Source organism: Schistocerca gregaria, chromosome 5 (genome assembly GCF_023897955.1).
Source record: "Schistocerca gregaria isolate iqSchGreg1 chromosome 5, iqSchGreg1.2, whole genome shotgun sequence".
NCBI lineage: Eukaryota > Metazoa > Arthropoda > Insecta > Orthoptera > Acrididae > Schistocerca > Schistocerca gregaria.
In genome coordinates this window covers 671,651,298-671,667,627 of record NC_064924.1, presented here as the reverse complement: position 1 = coordinate 671,667,627, position 16,330 = coordinate 671,651,298, and the positions used below count along the sequence as shown (strand labels likewise).

The 16,330-nt window shown below is 36.6% G+C and overlaps 1 protein-coding gene across 1 annotated transcript in view; it reads left to right on the top strand.

Annotated features, from left to right (window-relative positions):
- The window catches only part of LOC126272090 (laminin subunit alpha-1), a 1,228,077-nt gene that overhangs the window by 1,009,886 nt on the left and 201,861 nt on the right, over positions 1-16,330 (top strand). Inside the window, exons 16-18 of the mRNA XM_049974652.1 lie at positions 8,614-8,797; positions 15,134-15,273; positions 15,620-15,853. Of these exons, the coding sequence (XP_049830609.1) occupies positions 8,614-8,797; positions 15,134-15,273; positions 15,620-15,853 (558 nt within the window). The remainder of the gene's footprint in view (positions 1-8,613; positions 8,798-15,133; positions 15,274-15,619; positions 15,854-16,330) is intronic.

The following is a 16,330-nucleotide window of genomic DNA, read 5'->3' as shown; positions in this document are numbered from 1 at the left end:
GCCTTCTAATCGTGAGTACATACATACATACATACATACATAAATAGATACAGGTGCGATGTTATACATACAAAATAAATATAATCTGCAGTAGGCCTACAATATTCATACAGTTATTTACCTGGGCGACCGATAACCAATCCAATTCTCTTCCATATTTCTTCTTTAAACTAAGTGTCGCTGTATTTTTTGCAGCTCATGCCATACAACTCCATATTCTGGCGAACAAGTTCGATTAACTTCTCGTCGTTCATGTTTGTATAAAATCATTTTATAACTAAAAACTTAGTAGATATTTTCGATGTGGAGAACACTGCTAGAAAAATCAAACTCGTGCCATGCGAGCAGCCGCAGAACAGACAGAAAACTAACAGCCAATCGATAGCAGTTCGCCAACCACGTGACCCCCACCGTCAACGTCAAACTATTCTTTCGAAGTATACCGGCCGGCAAGCAAACTGACGTTGACGTGACATTGCCTACCGTGTGAACCTCGCCATTTGAAAGCATATATTTTGACGTCACGTGATCCGCGTTGACGTTGACGTGACGTTGCCCACCGTGTGAATCGAGCCTTACCCTCTACATAATCACGTGGCCTACGAGAGCTTTGTTGTGGCGCGTTGCTTATTTCTTCATCTATTCAAGTTATGTTGCCGCCATACACAGCACAGCGTTTCACCTGGTTCTCAATTTTAAAATTACGGTATGTAATTCGAGTACTACCTGGTCATGGTGCAGTTGGTTTCATTGTATTTAATATAATCAAAGTACAGTGGACACTCAACTACCCGACTCGTGACTATCCGGTATCCGTACTGTCCGAATTACTTAGAAAACAACTTAATAATACTTATCCTTAGGAAAATGATTCATTTATTGAACAGACTGTACTTTTCCCAAGTTCTAGCCTGCAGGCGCGGCAACAATGCTGCATGGCGTTTCAAAATGTTTTATACATCTTTCTTTGTTTCCGGTATCCGTACTGTCCGAATTACTTAGAAAACAACTTAATAATACTTATCCTTAGGAAAATGATTCATTTATTGAACAGACTGTACAAGTTCTAGCCAGCAGGCGCGGCAACAATGCTCCATGGCGTTTCAAAATGTTTTATACATCTTTCTTTGTTTCTAACACATCTGGAGTCATAATTGTAATATTGTATAAATTACGATAACCACTCTCCAATAAAACGATACCTAGAAGCGTTCATAAGCAACAATGAAAACACGTATGATGCAGCTTTCTTGACAACCCTGTGTTGTTTGTTCTTTCAGTTGCATATTCGTCGGCCGAAGTGCGTGAATTGTTAAATTTTTGTTATTTAAGGTCCTTTGTGCGTTAATTAAAGAGTCCGAAATGGGTGATGAACCGTTTTATCTGTTGTCCAGCTTTACGTTTCGCCACATTAGACCGGATAATCCGGAGGCTACTGAATGTTCAGTTTCTAATATCCTACATCAAAAAATTTTTTCCTGAAGTTCACGGGAACAGCGTGGATGGGTGATCTAGGTTAAGAGGCGCTGCATATCGAAAGAAAGCTGAAGAAAAAAGACATAAGGATAGTAAACTTTTACAGACAATACAGCGACTGGCCTCATATTTTAGTGGTAAAAGTGAAACTGAACCGTGTGGCTTTGAAGATACAGTTGAAGTTATCATTCAAAACAGTAACAGTGAAAAATGTAGCTCTGTAAGTGCAGATGAAATTTAGAGAATACAGAAGTTCTAACTTTCGGAGTTCTGTAAGGATACCAAGAGTCTTTATGCTCTAAATCCTATTCCCAGTAATGACCCACTTTATTGGGAAAACAATGACCAGGCACTGGTTTATTTAGTTAAAAATTGTATTAATGAAAACAAAAATGCTTAATTTTCTGTGTCCTTACGGCGATACACCAACGGCTCTCAGCGATTATGTACTATGTAGCAGAAAATTGTTTCAGAGGGTTTTGGTGATTGGGGAAATTATCAGACGTGAATATTTTACATATTTTCCTAGCTGAAGGTCTTAGTTCTGTGCACTGTCCTAAATTATTCAATGATGCATATCAATTCTTATCTGGTTTCAGTGATTGGTGCACATCTTAAGGGCTAGCATTTCGTGAAGGCAAAGAGGCAATTGGCTTTGTGAAAAATGGAAATTTCGTGATGTTTTTGGAATTAATTGTGGAATATTGATTCTGTTTTGGCTGACCATAAAGCTAGTTTTGGCAACCCTGTAAAAGGATTTACTTCGTAGTTGACAGCAACACATGATTTAGTATGCCCTAAGGGAGCATCAGTGACCCAAAAAATTATCTAATGAAGTTATTTTTTTAAATACATAATAATTTATATAAAGATATATCGCTTAATGACCGGTTAAGTATAATAATTAGACACGTAAATGAAGGTGGGTTCTCAGTTGAAAGATGTTTGTGTGTTGTTTTTTTTAATCTAGGTCACGATGGAGAGAAGCTTTCTGAATCACTTTTGAATACCTTAAAATTACTTTGACTGAAATTTGTCTACTGTAGAGGTCAATCATACGATAACGCAACCTGCATGTGTTTACAAGCGAGACTCAGGGATCGGAACTCATAATTTTCTTCGTTCCATGTTTGGCTTGCCTGCTGAATCTAGTTGGCTCTCGAACTGCTCGATGCCGTACAGCAGCAGCTCGTTTTTTCTTGTTTTTTTTTTTTAATTTTATTGTTATTTGAGACAATTCAAAGTTTATAAACTATGTTTTCAGATTCTAAAGGCAGATGGAACTTTTGGAAACATTTTTTGATTCTGCGAGTGTGACACAGCATACAGCACGATGCCGTGCACTTGGGGGTGCAAGGAAGTGTTTGAATGCACTTTGGAAAGCTGTGTTTTCTCAAGAACAATTTTAGAGAATGAGAGTCGTATAGTTAGATGTGAAGCTGAAGTTGGTCTTAGAAAGTTAAGTAGCATTAAGGTAGCTTTAATCAGCGTGGGTTTGTATGTTGCAACAGTTTGGCCAAGCTGTGAAAAACTGCGAGCCGACGATGTTGACATTTCCACTTCTGTTGAAATGCTGACACTCTTACAGAGCATTTTTTTAGCTGAGCTTCAGACATATTTTTCAATTCACACGGAAACCAGGAATTTGGAATCAGTTCCACCTCCACTAGCTGCTGAGAATAAGGAAAGGAAACTTAAAATTAAACACAAAGGATTCTTTGATGAATTATCTGACTCAGAAGACAAACACAAATGTCCTGGAGAAGAAACAGGATCAGATTGTGTTGAAACCATGAAAAGAATGAAAATATCATATACAAATTCTTCAAGATAAGTTGCAGAAGAGAGTCAATGTTTACAGAGAATCTAACTTAAGGTTTTCCTCCTGAACTAGAAACTGTTCAAATTTATGATGCTGCAGAGAAACTTAGAGCAGTCTCCAATTCTGGTTCTGACATAGAGAACAACTCTGATGAAGAATGTATACTTTTCAAAAGCTATCTGTTGTCTATGAAGAAAGGAGATGCTGATATGTGGTCTTCTCTTCCATTTCTCTGTAGAATTTTTTTTTTCTTTTAATATTGAGGAAGTCTATCTAAATGTGTAGACAGCACTCAAGACTACAACTGAACTCCAGTAACAAACAGTTCAGTTGTAAAGGCCCTTTTCTGTTTTAAAAGTATTAAGAAATATCTACAACAACAACTAAAAATAAGAACAACTGATCAGTCTTGTAGCAATATGCATAAAATCAGCCATGAGCCAGTCAGTCTGATCTTCAGGAAGTGATGAATGAATTTGCAAATACAAAAGTAAGAAGGAAGTCATTTCTCTAAATTCACCATAATTTGGAAAAGGTTAGTTAAATGGTATTGTACTTTGTATTTGGGAGTGATGAAATTTCACATTTAAGTGAAGTAATTTTCGTACAGGGTGTTAAAGTATAATGGTTTTTTTCCCATATAGTATGTACCAGTTTGATACTTATGTGATAATTTTTCAGTAAAAGGAGCTACTGGACTGTGGTAGTTATTTTATAATTTTTGAATATATATATCTTCCACATGTGCTTTGTGTTGAATGTTATTTAAAACCTTAAGTAATGTTTATAATTGAAGTTAATGATTATGCAACTTTATTGTTGGTAATCTGTAAACAAACAGCAATGCTGAAGTTCAGGAACAGGCTGCATAAAATAAATTATTCACAGGGGCGTCACACACACCCTAAATACGGCCCTGAAAATATGTAAATGACATTGTTGAAACAGAATTCATATGGAAGTAAAGTAACTCAGATCCTGTAGAACATAAGCAATATAGTGTTTGTCATTTATTATTATGTTGTACTAACATGAAGCAACGGAAGAACCAGTTAACATGAAAACACTTCTTTTTAACAGCTCTATTTTCCTAAAGCTGTGTATGTAATGTAACTTAGGAAAGAAAACTTATTGCATAAGGCATAATCTGTACGGTATCACTTCAGGCAGGGGGTTACCTTCATAGTCTCGGATGTTACTGAATTAAGCACATGTTAAAATTCAGGAATAAGTAGGCCTATGACATTTTTTTTTATTTTCTCCAAAAAAAATTTGTACCCCAAGATATAGGCCTCCAAAGATGACACTGCGAACACTATTTTGCAGATGTGGATTCCGGGATTTTTTTTTAAAATGCTGTATCTCTGTAATAGTTCTAGATATTTTGTTCGATTTTTTTTTTTTTAATGATAATTGCTTTATGATTACAATGGTATCCTCCATTTGGACGTGTCAGTCAAAGTTCTTTTACTGCCACCTTTTGAATTTTTTTATAATTTACAGAAATTTTTTTTTTCTCAGAAATGCCAATCTGTTGATTAGTATGGTACCATGTAGTACTATATTCTGTAAAGGAGAGTTTCAACTTTCAAATTGGACAGGTTTTATTTTTAAAAATCATTTTTTTAACTTTCAAGGGTAATGTATGTCTTCAATGAAGTTTTTTGTTATTAATTTCTTTGCTACAATATTTATTTTTATCCCCTCGGAGGTTGGAGTCCTCCTTCAAGCATGGGTGTGTGTATTGTCCGTAGCGTAAGTTATTTCAAGTACTGTGTAAGTTTAGGGATCGACGACCTGAGAAGTTTGGTCCCTTAGGAATTCAAACACATTTGAACATATATTTCTATTGTTTTTGTTGCATTATTTCTTATCTCTTTCTTCTTTGCAGTTATTTCTTTTCACTTTCATTGTTACAGATATTTCTTACACTGTGTTGTAGTTTCTTGTCAGTTTCTTTGTCGTGGTTGTTCATTGCAGGTTTCTGTATTGTTGTTCAGTGCTAATTTGTTTACTGAAGAGGCTTCTAAGAAATCTGAGATCATACAGTGAGTTCTGTGTTTTTCGATGACTTTGCTAGTTGACACAGTTGCGTTGTGTTTTGTGAAAAGGACTGTTTGAGATATCTTCTGACTGGGTCCACTGGAGAGTGATGTGTGCCTATTTGCATATCAATAAAAGAGTGATATATATGACTAACAAAAAAAACAGACTTCGTTCAGTTTGGGAATAGGCGTTCTCATTTGAAGACTCTGTTTCAAAGTGAACATGTTTCCAACGATGACTTTTTGTGTTCTAAATTTTTTGACAGAATAACAACAATGATCAATGATTGTATCTGAACAAGGTGAAGCCTCCCATGGTGCAGATGATGCAGATTTTGCATCTGTCGAGGAAGAATTAAATACCCTGAATCAGTCAACTACGGAGGTACCTATTAGTCCTGTTAAGAGACTGTGGTCAGTGAAGTCGAGTCATAAGCTCTATGCATCACGAAAGTGCAGAGAAATTCCTAAAGCTATGGATGAATACACTACAGCAAAACTGACCACACCCTTCAAAGTAGAAATTCCATCTTCCTAAGAAAATGAACCAAAGCACTCTTGCACCTCCTGCCAGGAATTTTTCGCAAATATCAATTCAACTGTTGAATATTGTGCATCCTACAATGAAAAGATGCATGTTTTAACTCTTATTCCAGAGACATTTTTCAAGAAAACAATTTTGAACCACGTCCTATCAGTATCAAAGTACATGTTAGACAATGTAAGGTCTGTAAAAGGAGTCTATCATCCTATAGAGGCAGCTCAAGTTCAAATGGTGCAGTCATTTTGCCTGGAAGATACACGGGACTGTTCTCACCAGAGTGCTAACAAAAAAGTCACTATAAAAGTTGAAGGTCAAAAAGTTGTGAAAATGAAGAGGTACATGACTCTCAGTATTAAAGAAACTTTTGCAATTTATAAGAGCAACTATACAACTTCATATATTGGAAGATCAAAATTTTATGCACTATGACCTAAGTGGGTATTTCTACACCCACCTAGAGATGTCTGTTTATGTGTGTGCTTCACGAATTTTGAACTTTGCGTGGCAACTTTGAAGAACTTGATGGAGCACATGACATATGACAACTTGGTCGGGTGTATGAAGTCATTGGTAGCCTGTGACCTAAAGTAAGAGACTTGTTTGTTTCAAGAATTTGGTGACTGCCCTGGAAAGGGAGGATTGTCTTTAAAGACACTTGGCCTGCAGATAACTCTGCAGAAATTACATATGCGACATAGGAGAAAAATAAACTAATTAAGAAAACTGTTGCATTTGACAGCTTCATTGATGAACTTGGTAATTGATCAGTGAAAGCAGCAACAGATTAGATTAGATTAATACTTGTTTCATAGATCAAGAATACGACACTTCGTAATGATGTGGAACGTGTCAGGTTAATGAAAGCACCTGAAGAATTTGCAACAACAACACATTGCAGAAGTGAAAGGGTGTGTACAGGCTGAAGAACCATGTTTAGTGCTTCACCATGATTTTACTGACAACTGGTCTGTAATTCTCTCACAAGATGTACAAGTGTGTCATTGGAGTAATTACCAGGTTTCAATTTTTACAGGAATGCATATTTTCATAACAATACCACAAGTGATGCAGTTATAAGCGATGACACAGAACATGCTGGCAATGCACAAAATTTTTCAACTGCAAATGGGGGCGGAGAAGTCCAGCATTATTTCTGGTGGTGCTCCTAGTCTTTTTAAAAATCGCTACCAACTGTTTGGAATTGAGTAAGTCGCTTGTGCCAACTGACTGGGTATACAGTGCTACAGGTCACAGGAAGGGGCCTTGTGATGGTGGTGATGGTGTAGGAGGCCTGCTGAAGCACCATGCTACAAAACATCAATTTTCCAGACCAAATACAGCTGAGATTCGGAATGCTGAGGATTTTACGAGAGTCGTGAAATCTTACATATCCACAGCCCTTTTTTTTTTTGTCCAAAGAGGAAACTGAAGAATACTGTGAGCCGAAAAAAGAAGAATGGTCCAAACAAACTACTCCAGTGAAAGGAACTCGGAAGACACATTTTTGGACTCAAAGTGATGGGCGAACCCATATTGCACGCACTTTAAAGAGCAAGAAAAAAGAAATTTCATTCGTTCAACCAGCACCTCAGAAACAGTAGGATAATATTCAGATTCACAACCTGAGAATATGGATGTTTCTGGCATGTGTGTAGGACTGTGACTAGAGAACTGCAGAAATTATAGACACCAGTTATGAGTTAAACGAAATTGTAGTGAACTTTGTGCTACCACATGGAGCAGTTGCTGGATATAGTTTTCCAGTTAAAGGACACAACAATGCCATCAGTGCTCATTGCCCATTCACAATGTTTTGAATATTGTTCCTCATATTGGTTTCAACAGGAAGATATCACTCTATATCAAAGGAAGATACTGAACCAGTGGGGCACATTTATAGTTAATTGACTGGCTAATTTCAGTACAAAACAGAGTGCACAGAAGTTGTATAAATTGAAACTTTAAGTCTTCAGACCTTTCGCATGCATTTTGGAACCATTTAAAATGCTTGAAAAATGAGTGTCATACTAATCTTTCAAAATTAAAATTATGTTAAATAAGGCTAGGTTTTGATTTTTATGAGCCTGTTATGTGATAAAGTGGTAATAAAACAGATTTTATGAGTGGCAAAAATTTCAATTGCTTATAAAACCTGTTCAAGCTAAAAGTGGACGCTCTCCTTTTCAGGGAATGTAGACCTATATGGTACTAACCAACGGAAAAAAATCATAATTTTAAGGATTGGCATTTATGGAGGGGGAAAAAAAACGTAAATTATAAAAAAGGTTCAGAATGCTATAGTGAAAGAACTTAGGCAGATAAGTCCAAATGCAGGATTTCTTTGTAATCATAAAGCAATTATCTTTCAAATAAAAAAATACCAACAAAATATCTAAAACTGTTCCAGAGATACAGCATTTTAATATTTTTTTTTCCAAAATTCGCAACTTCAAAATGGTATGCACAGTGTCATTTTTGGAGAGCTGTATCCCGGAGCAGAATTTTTTTGGGAAGAAACAAAAAAATGTGTGTTCCTTACTTAGTCCTTCATTTTAACATACACTTAATTCAATAACATCTGAGACTTTGTAGGTAAGATTTTTTTCCTAACCTGCCTAAACTGTTATGGACTATGCCATAAAAAGAACTGTGTTGATTTATTTATGGATTGTGTTTCAATTCTTGATAATTTATGAAGATTGTCGAATGCTTTTTTGGCCTTATAGGATGGTTATTGGGGACTTTCAGCAACGACCCCTTGTGAACCTTGTGGCTGTGATCGTATCGGTTCTATTAACACTTCTTGTGATCAAGTTACTGGTCAGTGCCATTGTAAATCTGGAATCGGAGGGAGGATTTGTGATACTTGCCTTCCACATTATTATGGCTTTTCTGTTTCTGGCTGTTCAAGTAAGTTCACCTTTAAAATAATTTATTTATTAGCACTCTATTGGGCATCTGTCAAATTTTTCACTTATAATTAAATCTCTACTCCTTTTCTTTTATTACCCTGAATTTTCATGTATGCCATACCTGTCATTCCTTCCAGAATCTCTCTATTTTAGAATTTATGACAATATTATGGAAAAGTTATTACTTTGCAACTATTTCACCTTTCACAAGAATGATAAACTTATTACAGTGAAGTCTTCATTTGAATAAATTACTCCTAGGTAGAATTTATAACTTAATATTTTTAGCTTATAAACACTAGTGAACTTTTAATGTGCTGGAGTGAAATGCAGTACATTGGATCTAGCTAGTAAATGATTAAAGCGGCTTAAGATCCTCTTCTATGCTGATAAAATGCTACAGCATTAGAAAATTATAAATAAAGCCAAATCATTAAATATTGTCCTTTTTTAAAATTGTGAGTGATGACTGTAATATGGTTAATGAAAAAAATTGCAGCAGCTTTCATTTACATAATTGCCTGCATCAGTGCAACAGAAAATTTATAGGTGTAATACAGGAAATTTTCTGATATTTATGATTTTTTGCATAATACTGTAAGTAAAGTGTTAGCTCTATCTGCAGAATAGATCTTTTTATAAGGTTTTTCCAACAGTCATGTTGGATTCGTTCTTTCAGATTGATAATGAGGAATACCCTGCTGGATTCGTTCTTTCAGATTGATAATGAGGAATACCCTGCTGTGGTACAATTGTTTTGATTGATTTATCCCCTAATGAAAATTCATACAGATGTGAAAATGCCTGAGTCCATAAGCACATAAGGAAAAAGGGTATGGACATTTTCCATGGAGAATTCTTATGAGAAAACATTTTATAAGGTAGATGCCAATCACAAAAAAATCGTCTATGTTAGGACCTTTTAAGAAAGAATCCAACGAGTTGTTTGATCTGAGTTGCTAATGTGGATGAAATGTGGGTCCACCAGTTCCCATTAGAAATGTAACAGCAGTCGTAGCACTGTGTGAAAGCTGCAGCCGCGTACCAAAACAAGTGAACTTGATTTCATCTGCCAGAAATATTACAATCAGCATTTTCTGAAATGTTAAAGGAATTTTTCTTATCCACAGCATTGCAAATGGTAAAACAGTAACTGGCAAATATTACACATGCATTTGGGACCTACTGCTTGAAAAATGTGTTTGAAGAGACCTGGGTTGCAAAAGGATAAAAATCTTCACTTCTCAGAAAAAATTATTTATAAAGTATCAGTTCACAAGAGTGTTTCATAACAGATAAACAGAGACATTTAAAATAGAAATTATTCTAACAATAAGTGTTGTGCCATTAATGGCATCCCGCTTGCTTGGGTGAAGTCTTACCATTAAAATAAAAAGGAGATGATCTTATTGGTGTCACAGGCATGACACCAAGCTCAGAATGAGGGAACATAACATGTAGGGTGTTACAAGGATCAGTACAACTTAAATGGGCATCCAGAAACTGTAATGTTTTCTTAAGTTACAAGCACATCAATAAAAGGCCAAAATCAATCTTAGCAGGCACAGCTCAGATGACAGCTGAACAGACCTACAAGAGGTTCACATCTAACAGCTTGTAATTTCACACTCCGATTATGGGAATTGTAAACAAGCATTGATAACTGTTAGCTCCAGAAGTGGACTCATTGGTCATATGATATATTAAAAACTGTGTATAAAATTGCTTGGAATCCAGACGAATAACAAGTTAAAATTAAGTGCACCTAGATAAACTAATTAAGAAGCTCAGTTCAACATGGACCTCTCTTCTGGAGCAGTGCACCTAAAGTAAATAAAGCCGTACTGGACTGTAACAATATTATGTAAAGTAGACAACCAGACATCTTACAGAAACTTTTTCAAATACCTTGAAATCTTACACTCACTTCCCAATAAATATACTCATTAATGTTTTTTGTTGTTTATAATAAAGATAAGTTCCAGCTGAGCTGTGATTTAGATGATCACAGTACAGAAGACAAAAATAATTTTCATGAAGACTTTGCATCCAAATCTAGGGTTCAGAATAGAGTTAGAAAAGAAATTTAACAATTTTCCAGCTAATATAAAGCGAAGCACTGGGAATCCCTATTAGTTTAAAAGTAAATTAAAAACAGATCTCATTGACCACTTATACTACAAATTATCCAAATATCTAGAATCAGGATTTTGTATCCGTACTCCACAGACCTCTGAGAAGTTTAAGGCAAAGGGTAGTTCTGATTGTAGCATTTCTTTGAGTTCAATTCACAAATGGAGCAAGGGAAAGATGATTGTATCAGTGCCTCTGTGTGCGCTGTAATTAATCTAATCTCGTCCTTACGATCTGTAGGGGTGTGATACATAGGCAGTTTAGTTGTATATTCCTGTAGTAATTATTTAAGGATACAGAGTACTTTTCTGGCTCAAGATTATGTAAAAATCAACACCTATTTCTTTCAGGAATTGTTTATAATGTACATGTTTTACAGACGTTTTGTTGATATCAGGTAGTTCAGCACGCTTTCTAAACAAATTAGAAATATTTTGAATATTTTTTTAACCTGCTTACAGTTGTTAAAAAAAAATTACAAAGAAATAGATGCAATTTTTTTGTCCAAAATGTTTCATCTAATTGAGGTACCATTCAGTTCAATGTTATACGTTTGAAGGAGACCAAATTTTTACCAGATATGCATGACATGGTGGCTGACGTACTAGACCTATGGTGGCTGACGTACTAGACCTATTTAATTCGACCTACTATGTATATTACAGGGATAAACATAATTTTTATAATTTTTTCCTAATAAAAATGTTATTTTCTCTATAATTTAGTTGATTCTGCAATAAAGCTTAGATCTACTGCATGAGTATGGACTATTGCAAGTTACATAAAAAAATTAGAGCAATGATTTATAAACTTTAGGAAATATTTGTACCTGAATTCTGCAAAATACAACCTGCGGGAAATTGCGAATGAAGATATGAGTTCAATTAAACTGTGCCTCAGAACATTCCTGAAGCATAGTTTTCATCCTATAGCATTTCTTCATCTTCAAGCTTCATCTTGGCATTCCTTTTGCACTTCTTGCTTCTTTGGTAACTTGAAGAGCAATTCTTTCAGCTTCATGCGTCTGTTGTCTGTCACAAGTAAGCAATTGATCTTCCATATTAGAGCCACATTTTGGGCCTAAATTTCTCAGGACTTCCAACCTTCCTAATACTCCCATCATTGAAACATATCACCGCATCTAGTTCACCAACTTTTAATGTATTTAGTCCCACTAAAACATTCTTGGGTAATCTCTCCCATATGCAATGGTTGAAACTTTCATTTGTATTCTGAGTGTGCCCATGAAAACATTTACTAAGCAAAACAGGGTCACTAAGGTCTTAAAAAATTGGTTTTATTTCGTTCATAACAGACTCAGGAAGAGAATGCTTATGATGGTATCTTTGACCACTTTCTTTTGCTTTTTGGTAACCACACCAAGAATCACAGCAGCCGTAGTCCCATACTCCACCAGAAGATGGAGCTACATTCACCCCAAGAATCTGCTCCTTTAGGACAAAGTCTGTGAACAGGGTGGTCATCTGTGGACAACTTATGAAAGTAGGTGGCCCATACAGGCTGTAATATCATTCAGAGGTGCAGTTCGTCTAATGGTCAGTCCATAATAACTCTTAAGAAGGTCTATTTCAGTTTCTGTCAATCTGCCTCGGCCAGACACAGATTTTCCATCAGATAGCAACTTTCCTTTCATTTCGTTTCTCTTTGTAGCTTCCTGAATCTAGCTCCCATACTCTTTTGCACATGTCCACAACACTCCACTATAAACACTGAACTCATTAATTTTATTGAAAGCTTTAGAGTCCCCATTGTATAGGTACTTCGTACATCTAACGTTATAAAAGGGTACCGACCTCTGAAATATTTGAAGAGCTCCATCACACTCCATACCTCTATTGTAACCATTATAATTCTTAGAACACTGGTGTTCAATACGAGGTGCATTCAAGTTCTAAGGCCTCCGATTTTTTTTCTCCGGACTGGAAAGAGATAGAAACATGCGCATTGTTTTAAAATCAGGCCGCGTTCATTGCCAATACGTCCCAGAGATGGCAGCACCGTACGGCAGATGGAATTTTACCGCCAACGGCGAGAATGAGAACCATTTTAAATACTTAAAATGGCGACATTTTCCTTACTTGAACAGCGTGCTAGTCAGCTCAATGGAACCACACAGATTCACCGCCACAAAAAAAATTTCGGGTAACCGCCAGTGCTGAAAAAATGATGGTGTCCATGTTCTGGGACAGCGAGGGCATAATCCTTACCCATTGCGTTCCAAAGGGCATTACTGTAACAGGTGCATCCTACGAAAATGTTTTGAAGAACAAAGTCCTTCCTGCACTGCAACAAAAACTTCCAGGAAGGGCTGCGCGTGTGCTGTTTCACCAAGGCAATGCACCCGCACATCAAGCTAACGTTACGCAAAAGTTTCTTCGTGATAACAACTTTTAAGTGATTCCTCATGCTCCCTACTCACCTGACCTGGCTCCTAGTGACTTTTGGCTTTTTCCAACAATGAAAGACACTCTCCGTGGCCACAAATTCACCAGCCGTACTGCTATTGCCTCAGTGATTTTCCAGTGGTCAAAACAGACTCCTAAAGAAGCCTTCACCGCTGCCATGGAATCATGGCGTCAGTGTTGTGAAAAATGTGTACGTCTGCAGGGCGATTACGTCAAGAAGTAACTCCAGTTTCATCGATTTCAGGTGAGTAGTTAATTAGGAAAAAAATCGGAGGCCTTAGAACTTGAATGCACCTCATATGTCCTTCAGTGTTACCATGGCAGGTGTAGCAGTACTTAGATAAGCACTCAACACCAACAACTTTTCCATTCTCCAGAGAAGTAGCACTTACAACACCATTCAACGAACGATGTCCTCGATGTTGCTCTATCCCATCAAGTGCAACAGCAATGTCCCTGGTTCCATTAATATTTACTGTTTCTTCTACTGCACATTTCATAGATGCTTTAGATACAGCTGTTAAGGCACCTAAAAGTATTTTTATGTACTTGCTGAACCTACTGGGAGGAGGGGGAAGCTCCATCAAACCACAAAATATTTGAGCAGCCTTTTTTCCTTCTCCTCTTGAATACATTGCATACTATAACTTCAAATTCACATCATATGAATTATGTACAATGTTTGAACTAATTTTTGAGGTAGATTTATTGCAGCATCTACACGGAACAACTAATTTTGACACTAAACCCTTCCTGCTACTTTGTTGTTCAGTTATTTCCAGACAGCCTACACCAACACATTGTTTACATTGTGCCACTTCCTTTATCAGAGAAGATAAGATGCCCACATCAACAACAACTAATCCACTACAAACACAGTCATTGTTAACACAGTTGCTACCAGTGTCTGTCTTCCTAGCTGCTCAATACAGAGCTTAGCTTCAAGTGACACGGAGCAGAAGTTAGTTTCTCGTAGCCTCTGCACTAAATTATCACACATTTTGACTTCACACTGTAGACACTGCACATCGGAGAACTCATGTCTCTGAACTAGCAACTCCGTATTGAATGCTCTCACATGACAAACAATAAAATATGGTTGCAGCACTGGTTACTTACTCCATACTAGACTCTTGTTCGTGTTTCAGGGAGAGAAATGTAATTGCTCATAGGGAACAGTGACGTAACAGACTTTATTAAGTCATGGAAAAGTGCAGGTATGAAGTAGTTACTAAATCTGCTATCTATGTGTTGTATTGACTAAACAGTTGGGGAGGAATAGGAACTGTGTATTAATGAGGTTCAGCAGCAGGAGGGGAAGCAGAGGCACACACCAGAGTATTGCTTCAGTGCTCAGGATAGGAGGAATGTCATATCCCCACTATATTCTCTGCCCTTTGCCAGGCTGGAATGTGGTATTTGGGCCACAGAAATGGATTTTCCTACAGGTTGTGCCAAACTTGTAAGAACTAAACGCGCGCGCGCCCACACACACACACACACACACACACACACACACACAGAGGCATGGGAAAGGGCGATTTTAAATTTGGCATCTTTATGCACATTAAAAATTTCTCAGACATGAATATTTTGTAGGGATTCATTGCTCACAGGACAAATCATCACTATCAGAGATGCATGACTTTAACCATCATTTGTCTACCACTCAGGCTATCAACGCAGTGTCTAGAAGTTTTTATAGTTATTTGTGTGTGCATGTTTAAACATGCAAAATACTGATTTTGTGTAAGACATTACCTTGCATATTACAGGATGTGAATCTTGCAGCAATGTTGGGCATATTTGTGATCCAGATACTGGTCGATGTGTTTGCCCACCTTTCACTGAAGGAAACTTATGTGAGCGCTGTCAGCCAAATGCTTGGGGTTTCATATCGGGAAGAGGTTGTAAGGTATACATTTTCTTGAGATATAATGAAGTTACCTGTATTTTAGGTAACAGATTATTTTGTGTATTTATCCTTTGTGTTAAATGAGAGTATATTTATCCTGCAAACTAATGGCAATGATAAATCTGACAGATCCAAAGGTTTTGCAAAGAAGAACATTACTATTTACTTTATGAAAATATATTTAGATGTAAAGTGTTTTAAAAGACTATACTTACAAAGATTTTCTTGTACTTTTCAATTTTCCCCTGTGTCAATGCATATATTCTCATTCATATTTAGCCATATTTATTGTCTTTATCTCTGTGATATATCAGAAAGATAAACATAACATTTGATTTCTCAACAGGCATGCAACTGTGACGTTGCTGGCTCTTTACAGCAGAGATGTGACAGTACAAGTGGCCGTTGCATGTGTCGTAGAGGTTTTCACGGTGACAGATGTTCATCATGTGCTGTTGGCTACTATGGTTACCCAGTGTGCAGACTGTGTGACTGTCATCTGCCGGGAACACAACAGGATAAATGTGACACAAAGACTGGGCAGTGTCTGTGTGATGAATCAGGACAGTGTCCCTGTAAAGTAAGTTAACTTCATGTTTATCAATAGTTATATTTCAGTGTGTAAATTTGTAGTAAGAGAAATTATATTATTGTCCTTAAATATTGTGATGATTGTTTTCTGGCAGATGTTAAACAGTAAAAAATGTTACACAATGTTCCTTGGTAACCAAGACTAACAACTTAGGAAAAGTTGGCTTATTAATTTTATGCTTTATAACTCTGAGAACGATGATTGAGTTTCATTACCTTAATATTGATAAAACGATCATTATATAATTTACCAGCAAAAAAATATTTGTTCTGGGCATTGGTGTGTATACACCAGAAACAAAGAGTATGTTGGTATATTTCTGCAGCCATAGCAAATATTACTTCGTAGCAATGTGACTTGGGTGCTTCATACGGATTTTAAATGGCAGATTTTACTTCATACCATCTTACGAGGTGAAGGATGCATTTAATGATGTTGCACTGGCAGAGGGTGCTTCATAAAAAT